At 42.2% G+C, this 15,770-nt stretch overlaps 1 protein-coding gene across 4 annotated transcripts in view; it reads left to right on the top strand.

Moving 5' to 3' along the window:
* The window catches only part of PTPRU (protein tyrosine phosphatase receptor type U), a 397,711-nt gene that overhangs the window by 263,269 nt on the left and 118,672 nt on the right, over nucleotides 1–15,770 (top strand). For all 4 annotated transcript variants that reach the window (XM_087970795.1, XM_087970796.1, XM_026679426.2 and 1 more), the window contains exon 11: nucleotides 12,975–13,077. In XM_087970795.1, coding sequence (XP_087826921.1) covers nucleotides 12,975–13,077 — 103 coding nt within the window. The remainder of the gene's footprint in view (nucleotides 1–12,974; nucleotides 13,078–15,770) is intronic.

Consider the following 15,770-nt stretch of genomic DNA (forward strand, 5'->3'; position numbering starts at 1 on the left):
TAGAAATATTCCTTATGATGATCAGGAAGGGTTTCAAAGGTAGGAAATAGGATTTCCAGTTGAAGTTTTTGGAGGAAAGCATTTGTATTCTCACTCTCCTAATTACACTCAACATCCTCCATGGTTGCTCTCACTTCTAATTTGGAAAAAAACAAACCATGGGAAGTGTTCGCTTAGGACAGGGGTCTTTCAAACGTGACAGCTTTAAGACTTGTGGACTTCAACTCCCAGAATTCCCCCTCCAGTCATGTTAGCTCAGGAATTCTGGGAATTGAAGTCCACAAGTCTTAAACTTGCCAAGTTTGAAGACCCTTGGCTTAGGATGTATGAAGCATGAGAGCCAGACTGGCTATAGAGTACAGCAAAGACACTGTTAAAGTACAACATTGAGACCCATCCTTGGACATCTCATCCCAAATAAGTACTAATTCTCCCATAAGAATTTTAACAAGATATTCTTCCCTTATGGGGCGGGATGTGCGGTGGAGGAAAAAATACAAAATAATCTTTTTTTTTTCCCCTTCAAGTTAAAGGGAAATTATTTTTAAAAATTGAGAAGAAATTTGTCATTTGTTCTTGTAATACTGGTGCCTCACCATATGATACTTGGCATTCTTGTAAGGACTGTGTTGAAAAAAAATTGAAATATTTTGACACTATATGCTCTATACAAGGGTTTCCCAACATTGGCAACTTTTAAGACATGTGGACTTCAACTCCCAGAATCCCCAGGCAACATGACCGGCTGGGGAATTCTGGGAGTTGAAGTCCACATATCTTAAAGTTGCCGTGGTTTGGAAATACATTATGAGCATATTATGTTGCAAGCAAAAAAAAAAAAAAAAAAAGCTACAGATGTGATATAATTCCTGTGTTTTGGCTCATTTTGCTCAGGGTTGAGATCCTGAGCAGTTTCACTGTGAGTTCTGACTATTGTTAAATGTTAACTGTTTAGGCTCCAATCTGGGGCCCGCTGAAATTCCACCCACCAAATGGCTCCGTGTAGTCCTCTCAGGTGCCCATCTAAGCCAACCCCCAAAGCCTCTTCCTCATTTTTACTGCTCTTAATACCTTTCCGAGTAACTAAAATAGTTTCAGATAGCTCTCCCTCTCTCAGGATGCCATTTACACTTACCCTGATTGCAGTTAAACAATGCATTTCAGCACTGAGGTGTGAAAGAGCGGGTTGAGAGATGGGAGAGAAATTCATTATCTCTTCTCGCTTGTTATTTTTCCGTGTTCAGTTTTATCCCTGTCGGAATGAATTTTCAGAGTGAGAACAGCACAGAGAAGACTCTTCTCTAGAAATAAGGAAGCAGGGGATGGGTTGGGGGACAGACTTAAAACCGTGTGTGGAAGAGAGGGGTGGGCTTCAAAAAATTTAGAAACCAGTTCTCTGCCCAGGTTGCTGGGTCAGCGTGACCTAGCTGGCCTCCTGCACCACAGCAGGAGGCCTGTTTTTTGCCCTCCCTGTGCTCCAGAGGCTTTCCTCAAGCCTCCAGGAGGGTGAAAACAGTCTCCCTGGGCTCTGGAGGCCAGAAATGGGCCCATTTCTGACCTTCTGGAACTTTCAGGAGGCCTATTTTTCACCCTTGCCGGGCTCCGTAGGCTTCCCTTGAGCCTCCAGGAGGGCGAAATCAGCCTCCCTGGGCTCCGGAGGCTCTCCAGAGCCTTGGGGAAGCCTGTTTTTCACCTTCCCCAAGCCTCCGTGTGGGCCCTGTACCTACTTGGGATCCAAAATGGGCCACATGAGGACTCCTGGGAGGGGTGGGGTAGGGTGGGCAGGGTGGGGCCAGCCAGGGGTGGGATTTGCCAATTTGGTGAACCGTCCATAAAATTAGCAACCGGTTCAGTACCGGTTCGCCTGAACTGGGGAGAACCGGTAGCAGCCCACCCTGGCGGAAGACCACAACGGATAGTGAACTTTCTTGAAGCATTGCTCTTAAACAGCAACACTGAAACTTCGTGAGAGCTCCATAAACAGTAATTTACTAGTGAAGACACAGGTTTCAAGGTGAAAAAAATTTGGAAATTTCTACATCTGTTAACATCACACATATATATTTATGTATGTTTCACGTTGATACGTTTAGTATCAGGATCATGTAAGGTGTTAGTACTGCTTTATACTGCTCTGGTAAGACCACACCCGGAATACTGCATCCAGTTTTGGTCACCACAATATACAAAAAGAAAGAGTGCAGAGAAAAGCAACGAAGATGATTTAGGGGGCTGGAGGCTAAAACTTATGAAAATGGTTCCTGGAACTGGGTATATGAGTCGAACGAAGAGAAGAACTAGGGGTGACATGATAGCTGTCTTCCAATATTCGAGGGGCTGTCAGAAAGAAGAGGCAGATAACCTGATCGCCAGAGCACCTGAGGTTAAAACAAGAAGTAATGGATGGAAACTTATCAAAGAGAAATCTAATCTAAAACTAAGGAAAAAAAACTTCCTGACAATGAGAACAATTAATCAGTGGAATGGGTTGCCTCCAGAAATTGTGGGTGTTCTATCAGTGGAGGTTTTCAAGAAGAGACTGGACAGCCATTTTGTCTGGAATGGTATGGGGGTCCTTCAGCAGGGGAAGGGACCTCCAAGGTCCCTTCCAACTTCATTATTCTGTAATTCTGTAACAGGGCATGCAGAAGGTCTGTTTCATTGCCCAAAAGAGAATGTTATACCAACAACATCCATCTAGATCAGGGGTGTCCAAGCTTGGCAACTTTAAGACTTGTGGACTTCAACTCCCAGAATTCCTCAGCCAGCTTTGCTGGCTGAGGAATTCTGGGAGTTGAAGTCCACAAGTCTTAAAGTTGCCACGGTTGGACACCCCTGATCTAGAGAAAGAGTAGTTTTACCAGCAAGCCAATTCTCTTGATTGCTCCAAAGGAAGCTTACGATTCAAGATTTCGTGTTAGGTCTCGTGCTATCAGCCATGTGGAATGTCTTGGGTTTCTTTGGATTTACTCCTATGATCTATTTTGGCTGGTGCAATAATCTGGAACCATAGAATGCAACTAATCGGGGATTAAGGGTGAGCGGTTCACAACAAATCTCTTCCGTTTTACAGTTCTCTGTGGACAGTGCAGTCTTTCAGTCTGCTAGGTATTTGGTAGATTTTTGTTTTATTTGCAACCCTACAACATTTTTGAGAGAGAGCAGTGGGGATTGGAGAAATGGCTATGATGGTGGGGAAAAAAGACGAATGTATTGGATAGCTGAATATCTTCTCAGAATAGCATTTATTTTTCTCAATTCTACTTTTCCTAGGCAATGCTAAAAGTACATATTTTTATTCCAGGTAATACTTTCACAAACACTTTTTTTTTTTTTTTTAAAGTCCCATTTTATTCAGCGAAAGATGCATACTCGGGTGTTGTGGCTCCGATTCCCAAGCCTGTGCTGTTACAGGAAGAGGACTCGGAAGATGAGGAGGAGGAACAGGGAATGCCTTCCTCCCCAGGACCTTCCTCTCTGGCAATGCCTTCCTCCCTGATAATACCTCAGGTTTCATCAGACAACCGAGAGGAACAGCCTGAGATTAATCAGGAGGAGGGCATATCGGAGCAGCCCCTGACAGGGAGTCAAGAGGACGAATGTTGGCTTGATCCTAGGCAGCGTCGTAGGAAGAAATGTGAGCAGCAACGTAGGAGGCGTGGGAGGGTCAGAGAGTGAGCTGAGTCATTGAGACACACCCCACAGGGGATAAAAGTGGGTGTGTTTTCTCCGGAAACTTTGTACGGGACAAAGTTTACTTCTCTTCCAGGTTTCGTTGTGACTGTTTTTTGTGGTCTGCTTTGGAATCTTCAGTGAGTAGTTTTTCTTGTTATCTTTTCGGACTTGGCAGGCAGAGTGTGTTGGACTGCCAAGGACATTATCAGTATAAAGGATTAACTCTGTAAAGTCCGAGTCAGCTTGCCTGCCTATGTTTGTGTGAGTTTGTTCTCTTTCATCTTTTTTGGAAAGAAGAAAGGTGAGACATAACACTCGGGTGTTGCTTTTAACATCAATCTCTGTGATATGGATGTGGTCCTTTTTGACAACTCTTTCAAACCTGCTCCCTCTGAAAACGGTAGTGAAATTCTTTCATGCCTCCTGTTAAGCTGAGTTTGCTCCCCAGCCTCTCAGGGCCCACCAGATTCACTAGCAGTCTCGTGGAATTGATATTCTGGATTTCACACTGCAGTGTCGAGCAGATGTTTCGGCATTCGAATTCGGTGTGTTTTGCTTGGGCTGATGGGGTCACCCTTTATCCCACTATGCAGATCTCCTTAAACATGTCTCTTCCTAAAATAGATTCTCCATGCTCCAAAACTCCTGCTTTTTCCTAGATAACCTGCTGTCTGAATTCAAATGGAAAACAGTATACACCCTACTGGATAATTTACTTGCATAATTTACTTGCCTTTACCCTGCTGGATAATTTACTTGCATGACGGTCCAAAAGCTGTCTTGTTTACACTACAGAGTTTTCAGTGCTGGAACATACTTCTGAACTCAGTGGAGCGGTTTTTGATAGGATCTATGAGCAAGGGGGATCTGGGAGAGGATAAACCGAACACTGCCATCTCTGGGTCTTGCTACAAAGAGTCTTAGAGAAATGATGATTATATGCATGGGTGGGAAACAGGGGTGGGATTCCAATTTTGTAACCACCGGTTCTGGGGTGTGGCTAGGTGGGCATGGTCATGTGACAGGGTGGGCGTGGCTTTTTTGTGGCAGCACAGCCCCCTCCCCCATTTTGGGGCCTTCTGGGCCTCAGAAGGCTTCCCTGGGGCTCAGGAAGAAAAAAACCGGAGCCTGGAGGGGTCATGCAGCACCCCCCACATGCTCCGTTTTGGGCAGAGGTGGGATTCAAATAATTTAACAACCGGTTCTCTGCCCTAATGATTTCTTCCAACAACCAGTTTGCCAAACTGCTCAGAAAATTAACAACCGGTTCTACCAAAGTGGTGCGAACTGGCTGAATCCCATCACTGGTGGGAAATCTTGTCTCGAGGTGCCATAGGTCAGGTGGCTTTGCTGAGCAAAGGAAGTCTGTGGAGATTCTCAGTCATCCAGGTCATGGTTGTCCCAAAGGTGCTTTTTCAGGAGGCAACTGGACTTTCTTGAAATCCTTCCATTTCCCACTATCCAATTAGAGCTGAAGAAGCTTCTTGGATGAGAAGTGAAACGTCTTCAAAAGAAAAAAAAGAAGAAAGGAATGGGACAACTTGCCACAGCAAACTTGCTGCAGCAAACTCACTGTGGCCAACTTGCCATGGCCAACTCACCACAGCCAACTTGCAGTGGGAGAACTCACCACGGCCAACTCGCTGCAAGACAACTCATTGTAGGACAATTAAAAATTCCATTTAATTATTTAAAATAAATTAAAAAATACTTGTAAGTTTTACCATTCTATTTCACCATTTCGTTGATATTAGTGTAACTCTTGTCCCACAGTGAGTTGTTCTGTGGCGAGGTGGCCATGGTGAGGTGGCTGTAGTGAATTGACTGTGGTAGGTTGTTCATGCTGAGCTGGCTGTGACGAATTGTCATAGACTTGTTCCATTTTATGACCTTTCTTGCCACAGTTTAGAATAGAATAGAATAGAATAGAATAGAATAGAATAGAATAGAATAGAATAGAATAGAATAGAATACTTTATTGGCCAAGTGTGATTGGAAACACAAGGAATTTGTCTTGGTGCAAATACTCTCAGTGTACATAAAAAATACATTCATCAAGTGTCAAGAATCATAAGGTACCAACACTTGATAATAATTATAGCAATCAAATCATACTAGGAAACAATCAATAAAAATCGTTAGGATACAAGCAACAAGGTTACAGTCATACAGTCATAAGTGGGAGGAGATGGATGAAAGGAAGGGTGGGAGGATTAATAGTAATAGACTTAGTAAATAGTAATAGACTTAGTAAATAGTTTGACAGTGTTGAGGGACTTATTTGTTTAGCAGAGTTTTTCGGGGGAAAACTGTCCTTGTGTCTCGTTGTTCTGGTGTGCAGTGCTCTATAGAGTCGTTTTGAGGGAGAGTTGAAACAGTTTATGTCCGGGATGTGAGGGGTCTGTAAATATTTTCACATCCTTCTTTTTGATTCGTGCAGTATAAAGGTCCTTGATGGAAGACAGATTGGTAGTAATTGTTCTTAAGTGAATCACTGCAGTTGTTACATCCGTAACATAGGTATTAAGTGGATCTGGCTTCCTCATTGACTTTGCTCGTCAGAAGGTCTCAAATGGGGATCATATGACCCCGGGATACTGTAACCGTCATAAACACATGCCAGTTGCCAAGCATCTGCCTTTTGATCACGTGACCATGGGGATGCTACAATGGTCATAAGTGTGGAAAATGATCATAAGTCACTTTTTTCAGTGCCATTGTTACTTTGGTCATTAAATGAATGACTGTACGTGGAGGACTTTCCATACTGCATATTCAGATGTCTCCTGGGAGAAAGGGGGCTGTGAACTGAGGAAAGCCCGTATCTCATGGGAAGAAGCAAAGCTGAGATAATTTAGACCGGTATTGCAGAAATAAGATTTCCTCCCACTTCCCCTCCCCACAAAGTCCCATATCATGGGAGGAATTACAGGAAAGAAACAAAATAGATTGCCTCACCAAGGCACAAAACTAGGATTAATTGGGCTTTATTAACAAGCCATATACTACTTAGGATTGTTTGCTAATGCCCGTGGTATAGCTATTAACCATAGCTGAATGGGCTGCAATGTTTCTTAATGGGGAGCAGAGGAATTGCGAGGCAGCAGGAGGTGGGCCAGAGCGATTTCTTATTAATCAGGGCCTGCAGGCTCTTTAGAAAGAGAGTGGAAGGACAGAGGATGTTTGTCAATGAATTGTTTTGCTCCCTCTCCATGGAAGGACAGCCCTGGGTCAAAAGCACAGGTAGTCCAACTGGTCACTTGGCATCCATTCAAAGTTATGATGGACTTAACTACGGGCAACTTTTGACTCGGATTCAAAGTGATAATAGGTCCCCTCTGTGATCCTGTGGTTGAATTTAGGTGCTTGGCAACATGGCCGCTTACAGTGTGCCACAGTCATATGACTGTGTTTTATGACAATTTTCCTGAAAACCAGCATTTACTCCCAGTTTCAGCAAAATTGCCCTAGAATGAACTTAACAACCACTTACATTCACTTAAAAGAATGTGGTGGCTATTTAAAAACTCTGCATTTACTTAATGATCACCACAAAAAAAAAAAACACCTAAAACTGGTTATTTACAACCTTACAACTTATGTTTGTAATGGTAGGCTTCATTTTGGTCATATGGAATAGAATAGAATTCTTTATTGGCCAAGTGTGATTGGACACACAAGGAATTTGTTTTGGTACAAAGTGTCCATAAAAAGAAAAAGAAATACATTCGTCAAGAATCATAGGTATAGCACTTAATAGTAGTCAAAGGGCACAAATAAGCAGTCAAATCATACTAGGAACCATAATAAGCGATCAAATCAAATCATATTAGTAAACAATCAATAAAAAGTCATAAGGATATAAGCAACAAAGTTACATCCATGCAGTCATAAGTGGGAGGAGATGGGTGGAAGGAAGGATGAGAAGATGAATAGTAATAGTAATGCAGACTTAGTAAATAGTTTGACAGTGTTAAGGGAATTATTTATTTAGCAGAGTGATGGCGTTCAGGAAAAACTGCCCTTTTGTCTAGTTGTTCTGGTGTGCAGTGCTCTATAGCGTCGTTTTGAGGGTAGAAGTTGAAACAGTTTATGTCCAGGATGTGAGGGATCCGTAAATATTTTCACAGCCCTCTTTTTGACTCGAGCATTATACAAGTCCTCGATTGAAGGTAGGTTGGTAGTAATTGTTTTTTCTGCAGTTCCAATTATCCTTTGAAGTCTGTGTCTGTCTTGTTGGGTTGCGGAACCAAACCAGACAGTTATAGAGGCGCAGATGACAGACTCAATCATTCCTTTGTAGAACTGTACCAGAAGCTCCTTGGGCTGCTTGAGCTTTCTGAGTTAGTGAACTATGTTGAGCACTACCTGTCGTCCAACTAAGGGAATTTCTACACTAGAATTTGCTGGTGTCAGGCGCAAGGAACCAAAGCAACACCCTGAATTGATCAGAGTAGCTTCTTTATTGCTGCTTGCCTATTTACAAGAATCTTGCCAGACTGGCTGCATTCTCTTGGGGACAACCAGATAAGAGTTTAAGGAATTTGAGGGAGGTCTGTGTCACGTCTTGCTTTGCAAGGCCTCTAAGCTTGCCAGTCTCTTCACTTCTCCATCCACTCTAGCTGGAGATTCCACCACAATTGGTTGGCTTCCTTTTCCCTACGGTGAATGCTGTTGATGATGGATGTCCTGCCCTTGTGGACAAAAACACCATGGCTATCAAGCACTGGGGAAATCAGGCCCTTCAAATGAGTATAAAAGATGTATTGCAAGATTAAGCTCTCTACAAGAATCTGACCAACTAACTGTCAAGGAAAATGAGCGGGAGATTAAGAAAGACATTCAAGGTGGGCTGGACTTAGATCTGTTGTGGCATGCAGAGATCTGTGGCTTATGATGCGATTGTACTCTTGTTTGGGTTCAGCCTGGTCATCTCCTACAATGGCCACGAGACTGAAGATTTGGGTACCTTCCAGCCATTGAGCCATGGTGTTGATGTCCCTCAAAGCAGACTTTCTCATTCAACTTTTGAATGGGAGCATTTCATCGCAAAATGTTGAGAAATGGAAAAACAAGGACAAGACTAGATTCAGATTCAGAAATTGAGGGGAGCATAAATTGAGGTCAGCTCATCTCCAAATGCGAAGCAGGTACATTTCTCCTGCATCTTGTTCATCTATTAGTCTAGAATGTTGTTCCTGGCCATGTTTTCCATTTGTCCTACTCTGTCAAAAGCAGGTCTAATTAATGTGTCCTTTATCTTTCTTTCCTTTTCTTCCCTTGCATTGGAAGAGAGGGCCATGCAGTAACAGCTGCTTTTGGAATAATCAGCATAGTGCAATGCACATTTAAAAAATATACAGTTGTTTCTCTTGCTGTGAGCTAAGGACATGAGCCTGTGACCATTAATAAAAGCAAGAGATGGAACCATAGGGAAAATATTCCATTTATATGCACCATGCACTCTTCCCCCTTTTCCCTTAAACAACCCCTCAGAGATTAACAGTTACATATCCAAAAAAGGAATTACTTCATTTCCTACAGACACAGCAGATAGTACAGTTTTGGAATAGGGCACTACTGTACTGATGTTTTGGAGAGCACTTGGCCTAATGCAAATCAGGCAGAATCTCAGTTGAATTGCCACATCCAAATAGGCAATTTTTGATGTAGGAAATCAGTCCAACTGACCAATTTGAACTGGTTTGGAAAATCGATCTAGTGGAGTGGTTGAATCTAATGCAATCTGGATTTCAGAAACGGCTGTTAGAAACAACACAGAAGCTTCTGAATTGTCCATATCTGTTTGGAATTATCAGATTTTACTGTGTTTTTTTTAAAACCTTAGTTCAGTGAAGAAAGGTGGGGTAGATGGAGAAGTTTGATTGGATCTCAGTCAAATTCTTGCACAATCCTAAGCGAGCAGATATTGACCTGGTGAAGTTTGGAAACAAATAGTAGTGCCTTTGCAATTATTTATGTGCCACTTATTAGAACCTGTCTGATTGTACAGTTCATTTTGATTTGAGAAAGGTCAAGTTTGGGCAATTTCACTGAATCTCTATTGAATTCACCTATTGCATTGAATCGCTATTATACAGTATTGTGTACTTCTCACAACTTAGTTGTTTTTTTTTTAAATACAGCACTTCTGTATAGGCGTTTCAATTTCCTTCAAAGCTCCTTAGATATACAGAACGGTTTTGCTACTGGCAGGAGCATCTGGCTTGATCTGCAGGCTTGTCTCCTTGTGATACTTTTTATTCTCTGATGTAAAGATGGGAAAAAGAAGTAGTAGCCCTCCCCTTTTTTTCTATTTTTTTTTTAAAAAAACCTTTCTCTCATAAGTATTTTGAATGGGATTTAATGCAGAAGTGGATTGGGAGTGACCTTTAGGGTCACATGCAGCCATCAGCTTAATTTCAAATTGATTTCTCAGAATGTGTGCAACTCAAGGTTTGCCTGCCTGCCTGCCTTGCTGATTGGAGGAGACTAAAAAGTTGGGGTTGATGTTTCTGTGGGAATAGGTGCAAGTAGTTCTCAACTTACGAACAATCATTTAGCTTCCCTTTGAAATTATGAGGATGTTGGGAAAGATGATTTAGGACCAGTCATTGCACTTATGACTGTCATAGTATCCCTTGCAATCACAGGATCAAAATTTGGGTGCTTGGCATCCAGCATGCATTTATGACAGTTGTGCTATCCAGGGCTCAACGGATCACCATTTGTGCCCTTCACAGTTTACTTCTGACAAACAAAGTCAATGGAGGAAGTTGGATTTGCTTAATGACCACAACCCAAAAGGTCACAAAATCAAGAGCGACTCACTTAATGATCATTCCGCTCAGTGATGCAAGTCTCTAATCTTAGTTGTAAGTCAAGGATTTCCTGTAAGTCAAGGATTACCTGTACTACGTAACTCAGCCGTACCCAGTAACAGCTCCCCTTGTTCCTCTGCCTCGCTGCTGCCAGACTCCGGAGGCTCCAGAGGCAGATGGTCCTGGCCCCATCTCTGCATCGGACGCAGGACCCTTGTCCGAGTCCTCTCCGGACTCTCAGACTGGTCCCCGTTCTTCCCCACTGTCCGATTCCACTGCCGTCTGCACAGGCTGCCGGTGAACCACAGCAGCCAGGATGGTGGGAGGGGAAGCTAGAAGCCAGGAGACTGTGACTTCTAGTTCTGCCTTAGGCATGAAAGCTGGCTAGATAACTTTGGACCAATCACCGTGAGACTGTGAGTTCTAGTCCTGCTCTCAGGTCCCCTTCTGGGATGCTGCCCTTCCGATGGAGGGGGGAGGAGGAGGCTACTCAGGGTTGCCTTCTCAGCACACTTTCAATTTTGATGTAACCGCATGGGATTTACAGAGGGGGATAATCTTGAAGACAGATGGACTTTCTCCCAGCTGGTTCTAGCCTGACAAACAAGGTCGCTGCATCCTGGGAATGAACTGCTATCAAGCATCCACCTCAGAGTTCTCAAAACACCTATGGGGCATTGCATTGGCTACCAGTGGACTGGTGAAGGGTGGGGTTTGAATTGGGAAGACTAGCTTAAAGCATTGTGCGGGGACTCCACCATTCCGCCTGACTGCTCTGCAATCACTTTCTCTCAGTCAAAGTTCCTTTTGATAACTTACTTGTTTCAAGAGTCACACTTTCCTGAGGGATTAGTTGAGGCAAGTCCTTACATCCGCTTTAGGCATGAGAGCTGGCTGGGTAAGGTTGGGCCAATTACTTTCTCTCAGCCCAACTCCCTTCACAGGATTGTTGTTTTGGGGAAAATAGGAAGAGGATAGATAGCATTGTGTTGGTCACTGCCTTGAGTTATTTACAAAACCCAAATAATAAAAAGGTACAAAGGTACAAATAATTACAATAATGAAAACAGCGGCAGTACCTGGAGACAGCGGAAGAGAAGAGAACAAACTGGAGAAGATCACAAAATTCAAAGACCCGCAAATAGAAATAGAATGGTTGTGGCAAAACAAAACAAAGCGAACACTAATATTAATGGGTGCAACCAGTGGTGGGATTCAAAAATTTCTACTACCAGTTCTGTGGGCAAGGCTTGGTGGGCAAGGCAGGGGAAAGATATGCAAACTCTCCGTTCCTTTCCCACTCCTGGGGGAAGGTTACTGCAAAATCCCCAATCCTTCACCACCCCACTAACCTGCTTTCCAGCTCCGTTCTCCTGTGCAGGGCAACCAAAGAAGACCCAGTCAATCAGCTGGGATTCAGGAGACAGAGAATAGATGGGGGCGGGGCCAGTCAGAGATGGTATTTGCCGGTTCTCCGAACTACTCAAAATTTCTACTACTGGTTCTTTAGAACTGGTCAGAACCTGCTGAATACCACCTCTGGTGTTGCCAGTGTTAGAATGTTTTAACTCTTCCAATGAGTTATAAAGAGATGAGAGGATCAGCAGCATGGTGGAGGGACTTAATTACAGTGAAGGGTGCACCATGGAACCTCTGGAGGTTGGGAACAGATCAACCTGGATAAAAATTCTACCTATGTGGTTCTAAAGGTTGATTCTATCTTGATGGCACACAATAGACTTGTATGCAGAAACATCCAACTTTCGTGGCATGCCTTGGTGACCGTGCCTTAGTGGGCATGGCAGTGGAAAGATACTGCAAAATCCCCATTCCCTCCCCACCTCACTAACCTGCTTTCCAGCTCTGTTCTCCTGTGCAGGTCAACCAAAGAAGACCCAGCTGGGACTCAATGGGAGGCAGAGAATAGATGGGGGCGGAGCCAGTCAGAAGTGGTATTTGTCGGTTCTCCGAAATACTCAAAATTTCTACAACCGGTTCTCCAGAACTGGTCAGAACCTGCTGAATACCACCTCTGGTGCAATCCCCAAAGAATTACAACACCCTTTGAGCACTATGAGCAGTAACAAAATCACCTTTACTTGGAACAACTTACATTCTGTGACCATACTTTTAATACCAGTCAAACATCCGCCTCTGTCTATCCCAGGTCCTTGGGAAGGAATCGATGGGTGGATTAAAAATCTGAAATCCCGTCTGAACATTTGGCTGACTGTGTGACGAACCACAGTCCATAACTACAGTTGCATATAGGTTGCCATTTCTCATGATCATGATAATGATACTTGCTGTTACGACTAGTACTGCTTACTACAACTGTAACTTACAATTGGTGTCCATTATATATGCTAAAAAAAATTCAAGAGGGTGGCTGCAGTGATGTGCTTGAGGCGCTACAATGTACCTGGAAAATGAGTGAAATGTAGTCCCGTTTGATTGTTGCCTTTTGCTTTGTTTCAGCACCTAGTTTTGATTATGGTGACATACCTTCACCACTGGAAGAGTCGGATAGCACCATCACTGTTCTCCTGCGACCAGCACAGGGCAGGGGTGCCCCAATCAGGTAGTGATAAGGATAAATGAATGATGATCGAATTTCTTATTTTTAACAATGCAATTGTTATTTATTTCACAATATTTACAGCCCATGCCATTCCTAGCAGGTTCGGGGGAGAGGTGCGGAGGAGTTGTTAATAAAGTCAAAGGAAACAAAAGGGAAAGCTCTGTACACAAAATAATTTCATTATAAAGAGTCAACAATAACAGGGGCCCTTTAAACTAAACTAATAACTGAATGCATGCTGGAATAAAAATTGCTTTGAAATATTAGCGAGGTTGGCTTGGCAAGTCATAAATATTTGAAATGCATGATTCTCTGAGTCCTAAGAAAAGGTATTATGGAATGCAACACACAGTATGGATATAGTTTTGAAAGGAATGTAAAAATGTAAAAAAACAACCACATTATATTAGGGAGAGTTGTTTACAAAACTCTGCACTGAGAAACATAGCAGAAAAAGGTCTCTTTAGTTGAAAGAAATGTGGAGCATTTCAGTACAGACTTTTGTAGTTTGACAAATGGAGCCTGACATATTTGCTGAAATAAGAAACAGAGACTAACCAAAATTGACAGGTTGGCCTATCTGTATAGGACAGGCAGTCCTATGCAATGGATCATGAATTTTGTTTGAATTTTGAAATAAGGCTATTTCCTTTTATCAAGTGGATGCATTGCATTCCACTGCCTCCTCTTTTCTTTTCCCCCTCTTATCTTTCTTCCCTTTCTAAAAATGCTAACTGCAAGGTTATGCTTATCCTGCAAGGCTGAAACACCCCTTTTTATTGAGATTCTTCGCCAATAACTTATAGGAAAAGGATTCATTGGGGAAAGCAGTGGAGATTAAATATATAATACTCTTGATACAGATAGTCGTTGACTTAACGAACACAGTTTGGAAGAGAATTTCTGTTGCTGAGCAAGTGGTTGTTAAGCAAGTTGCAGCCAATTTTACAACCTTTGCTTTCCCACAGTTGTTAAACAAATTATTGCAGTTGTTGAGAGAATCCAACTTCCCACACTTGACTTGTTAGTCAGAAAGCAGCTGGGAAGGTTGCAAATGTGATCACATGACCCTGGGATGGTGCAACCATATAAATTCATACCAGTTGCCAAAGTGCCCAAATTTTGATCATGTGATTGTGATGGATACTACGATGGTTGTAAGTGCGAAGATTGGTCACAAATCCCTTTTTTCAATGCTGTTGTAATTTTGAAACATTACTTAACAAATGGTTGCAAGCCAAAGACTATCTGTACTCAGTTTAAGGAAATGTTTTAGGAACTTAAGCATTCCTCTATTTTGCTTCCTCTACTTCTACTTTCTCTACTTTGCCCTGCTGTACATTTTAGAAGTCTGTATATCTACAAGTTTTGAACGTGTGGAAGATTTTTCTGCATGTCCAGTTCTCAGTTCTTGGAAGACTGATTTCTATGGGATAATTCTAAGATTTTAGATGATTTGGGGGAGGGACTTAGCATGGTCTAATATAATTTAATATATAAGATTTCAGTGGATGTTAACTAGGATCTGGTTAATTTAGTGATCAAGATAAATAAAGGGATATCCTATAATTTAATATATATAAGATTTCAATGGATGTTCAGTAGATGTCTATCCACAACTAGGATCTGGTTAATTTAGTGAACAAGATAAATAAAGGGATATCCTATAATTTAATATATATAAGATTTCAATGGATGTTCAGTAGATGTCTATCCACAACTAGGATCTGGTTAATTTAGTGAACAAGATAAATAAAGGGATATGCTATAATTAAATATGGTGATTATTTTAAAAAGCATTAAAACAAAGTCATTGACTTTTTTTTGTTTTGCAAGAGGATTAACATTGAGAACCATTGGTCCTACTTGTGCTATCCATCAACTGAATACTTCCACCCAGAAATAATAATTTTCTTTTGTTTAGCTGCCTTTCTATGGGGCACACAGTTGTTCCAGCCTTCACCCATGCAGCATGTTTACCCTGTTCCAGATAATAACATAGGGCTGGTACTTTTCATTTTAAATAACCTATTAAAATGTAATCCGATGAACTATTCCAGTATTTGGGATTCCTTTCCCCCTTCCCACTGATTGAACTGTAGACTTCCTTGGAAAGAAAAATATGCCCTAAGAAAGAGAAAGTTTAAATTTTGCCTCCAGGTCTTTTAGAGGAGGGATCTCCAACCTCTGCAACTTTAAGACTTGTGGGCTTCAACTCTCAGAATTCCTCAGCCAGCCATACTGAGAAATTCTGGGAGCTGAAGTCCACAAGTCTTAAAGTTGCGGAGGTTGGAGATCCCTGTATTAGAGCACTTTCCTATATCAATGCCTGTGATTGCTGAGAGGATCCGCTTTGTTCTTTGAAGTGCACAAATGTAACTAGTAACTCATTAGGTTAGCAGCTGAATTATACTACTGGGATTTTGTCAGGAGCTTTTACTTCCAGACAAAACTGAGGGATGTGACTGTCAGATTAATTTGTTTTAGGCTCTTCAGTTAACAGTTTTTGTGTCCCTGTGCATGTGGAAGAATAAGGCAGAATTCAGCTCGTCCTGTGTAGTCTTCTCTATCCATTTATCTGTTGCAGGGAGGGAAACATTTGGTTTGTTTTTTTTGACCAGGTGGTTGTTAACAAAACCTGTTTCAGTGTGTGAGACTTTGTCAGGTATTTAAGCGGATACCTTTAGACACAT

Source organism: Notechis scutatus, chromosome 8 (assembly GCF_049901735.1).
Source record: "Notechis scutatus isolate UNSWTSFEM ecotype Mainland chromosome 8, rNotScu1.2, whole genome shotgun sequence".
Taxonomy (NCBI): domain Eukaryota; kingdom Metazoa; phylum Chordata; class Lepidosauria; order Squamata; family Elapidae; genus Notechis; species Notechis scutatus.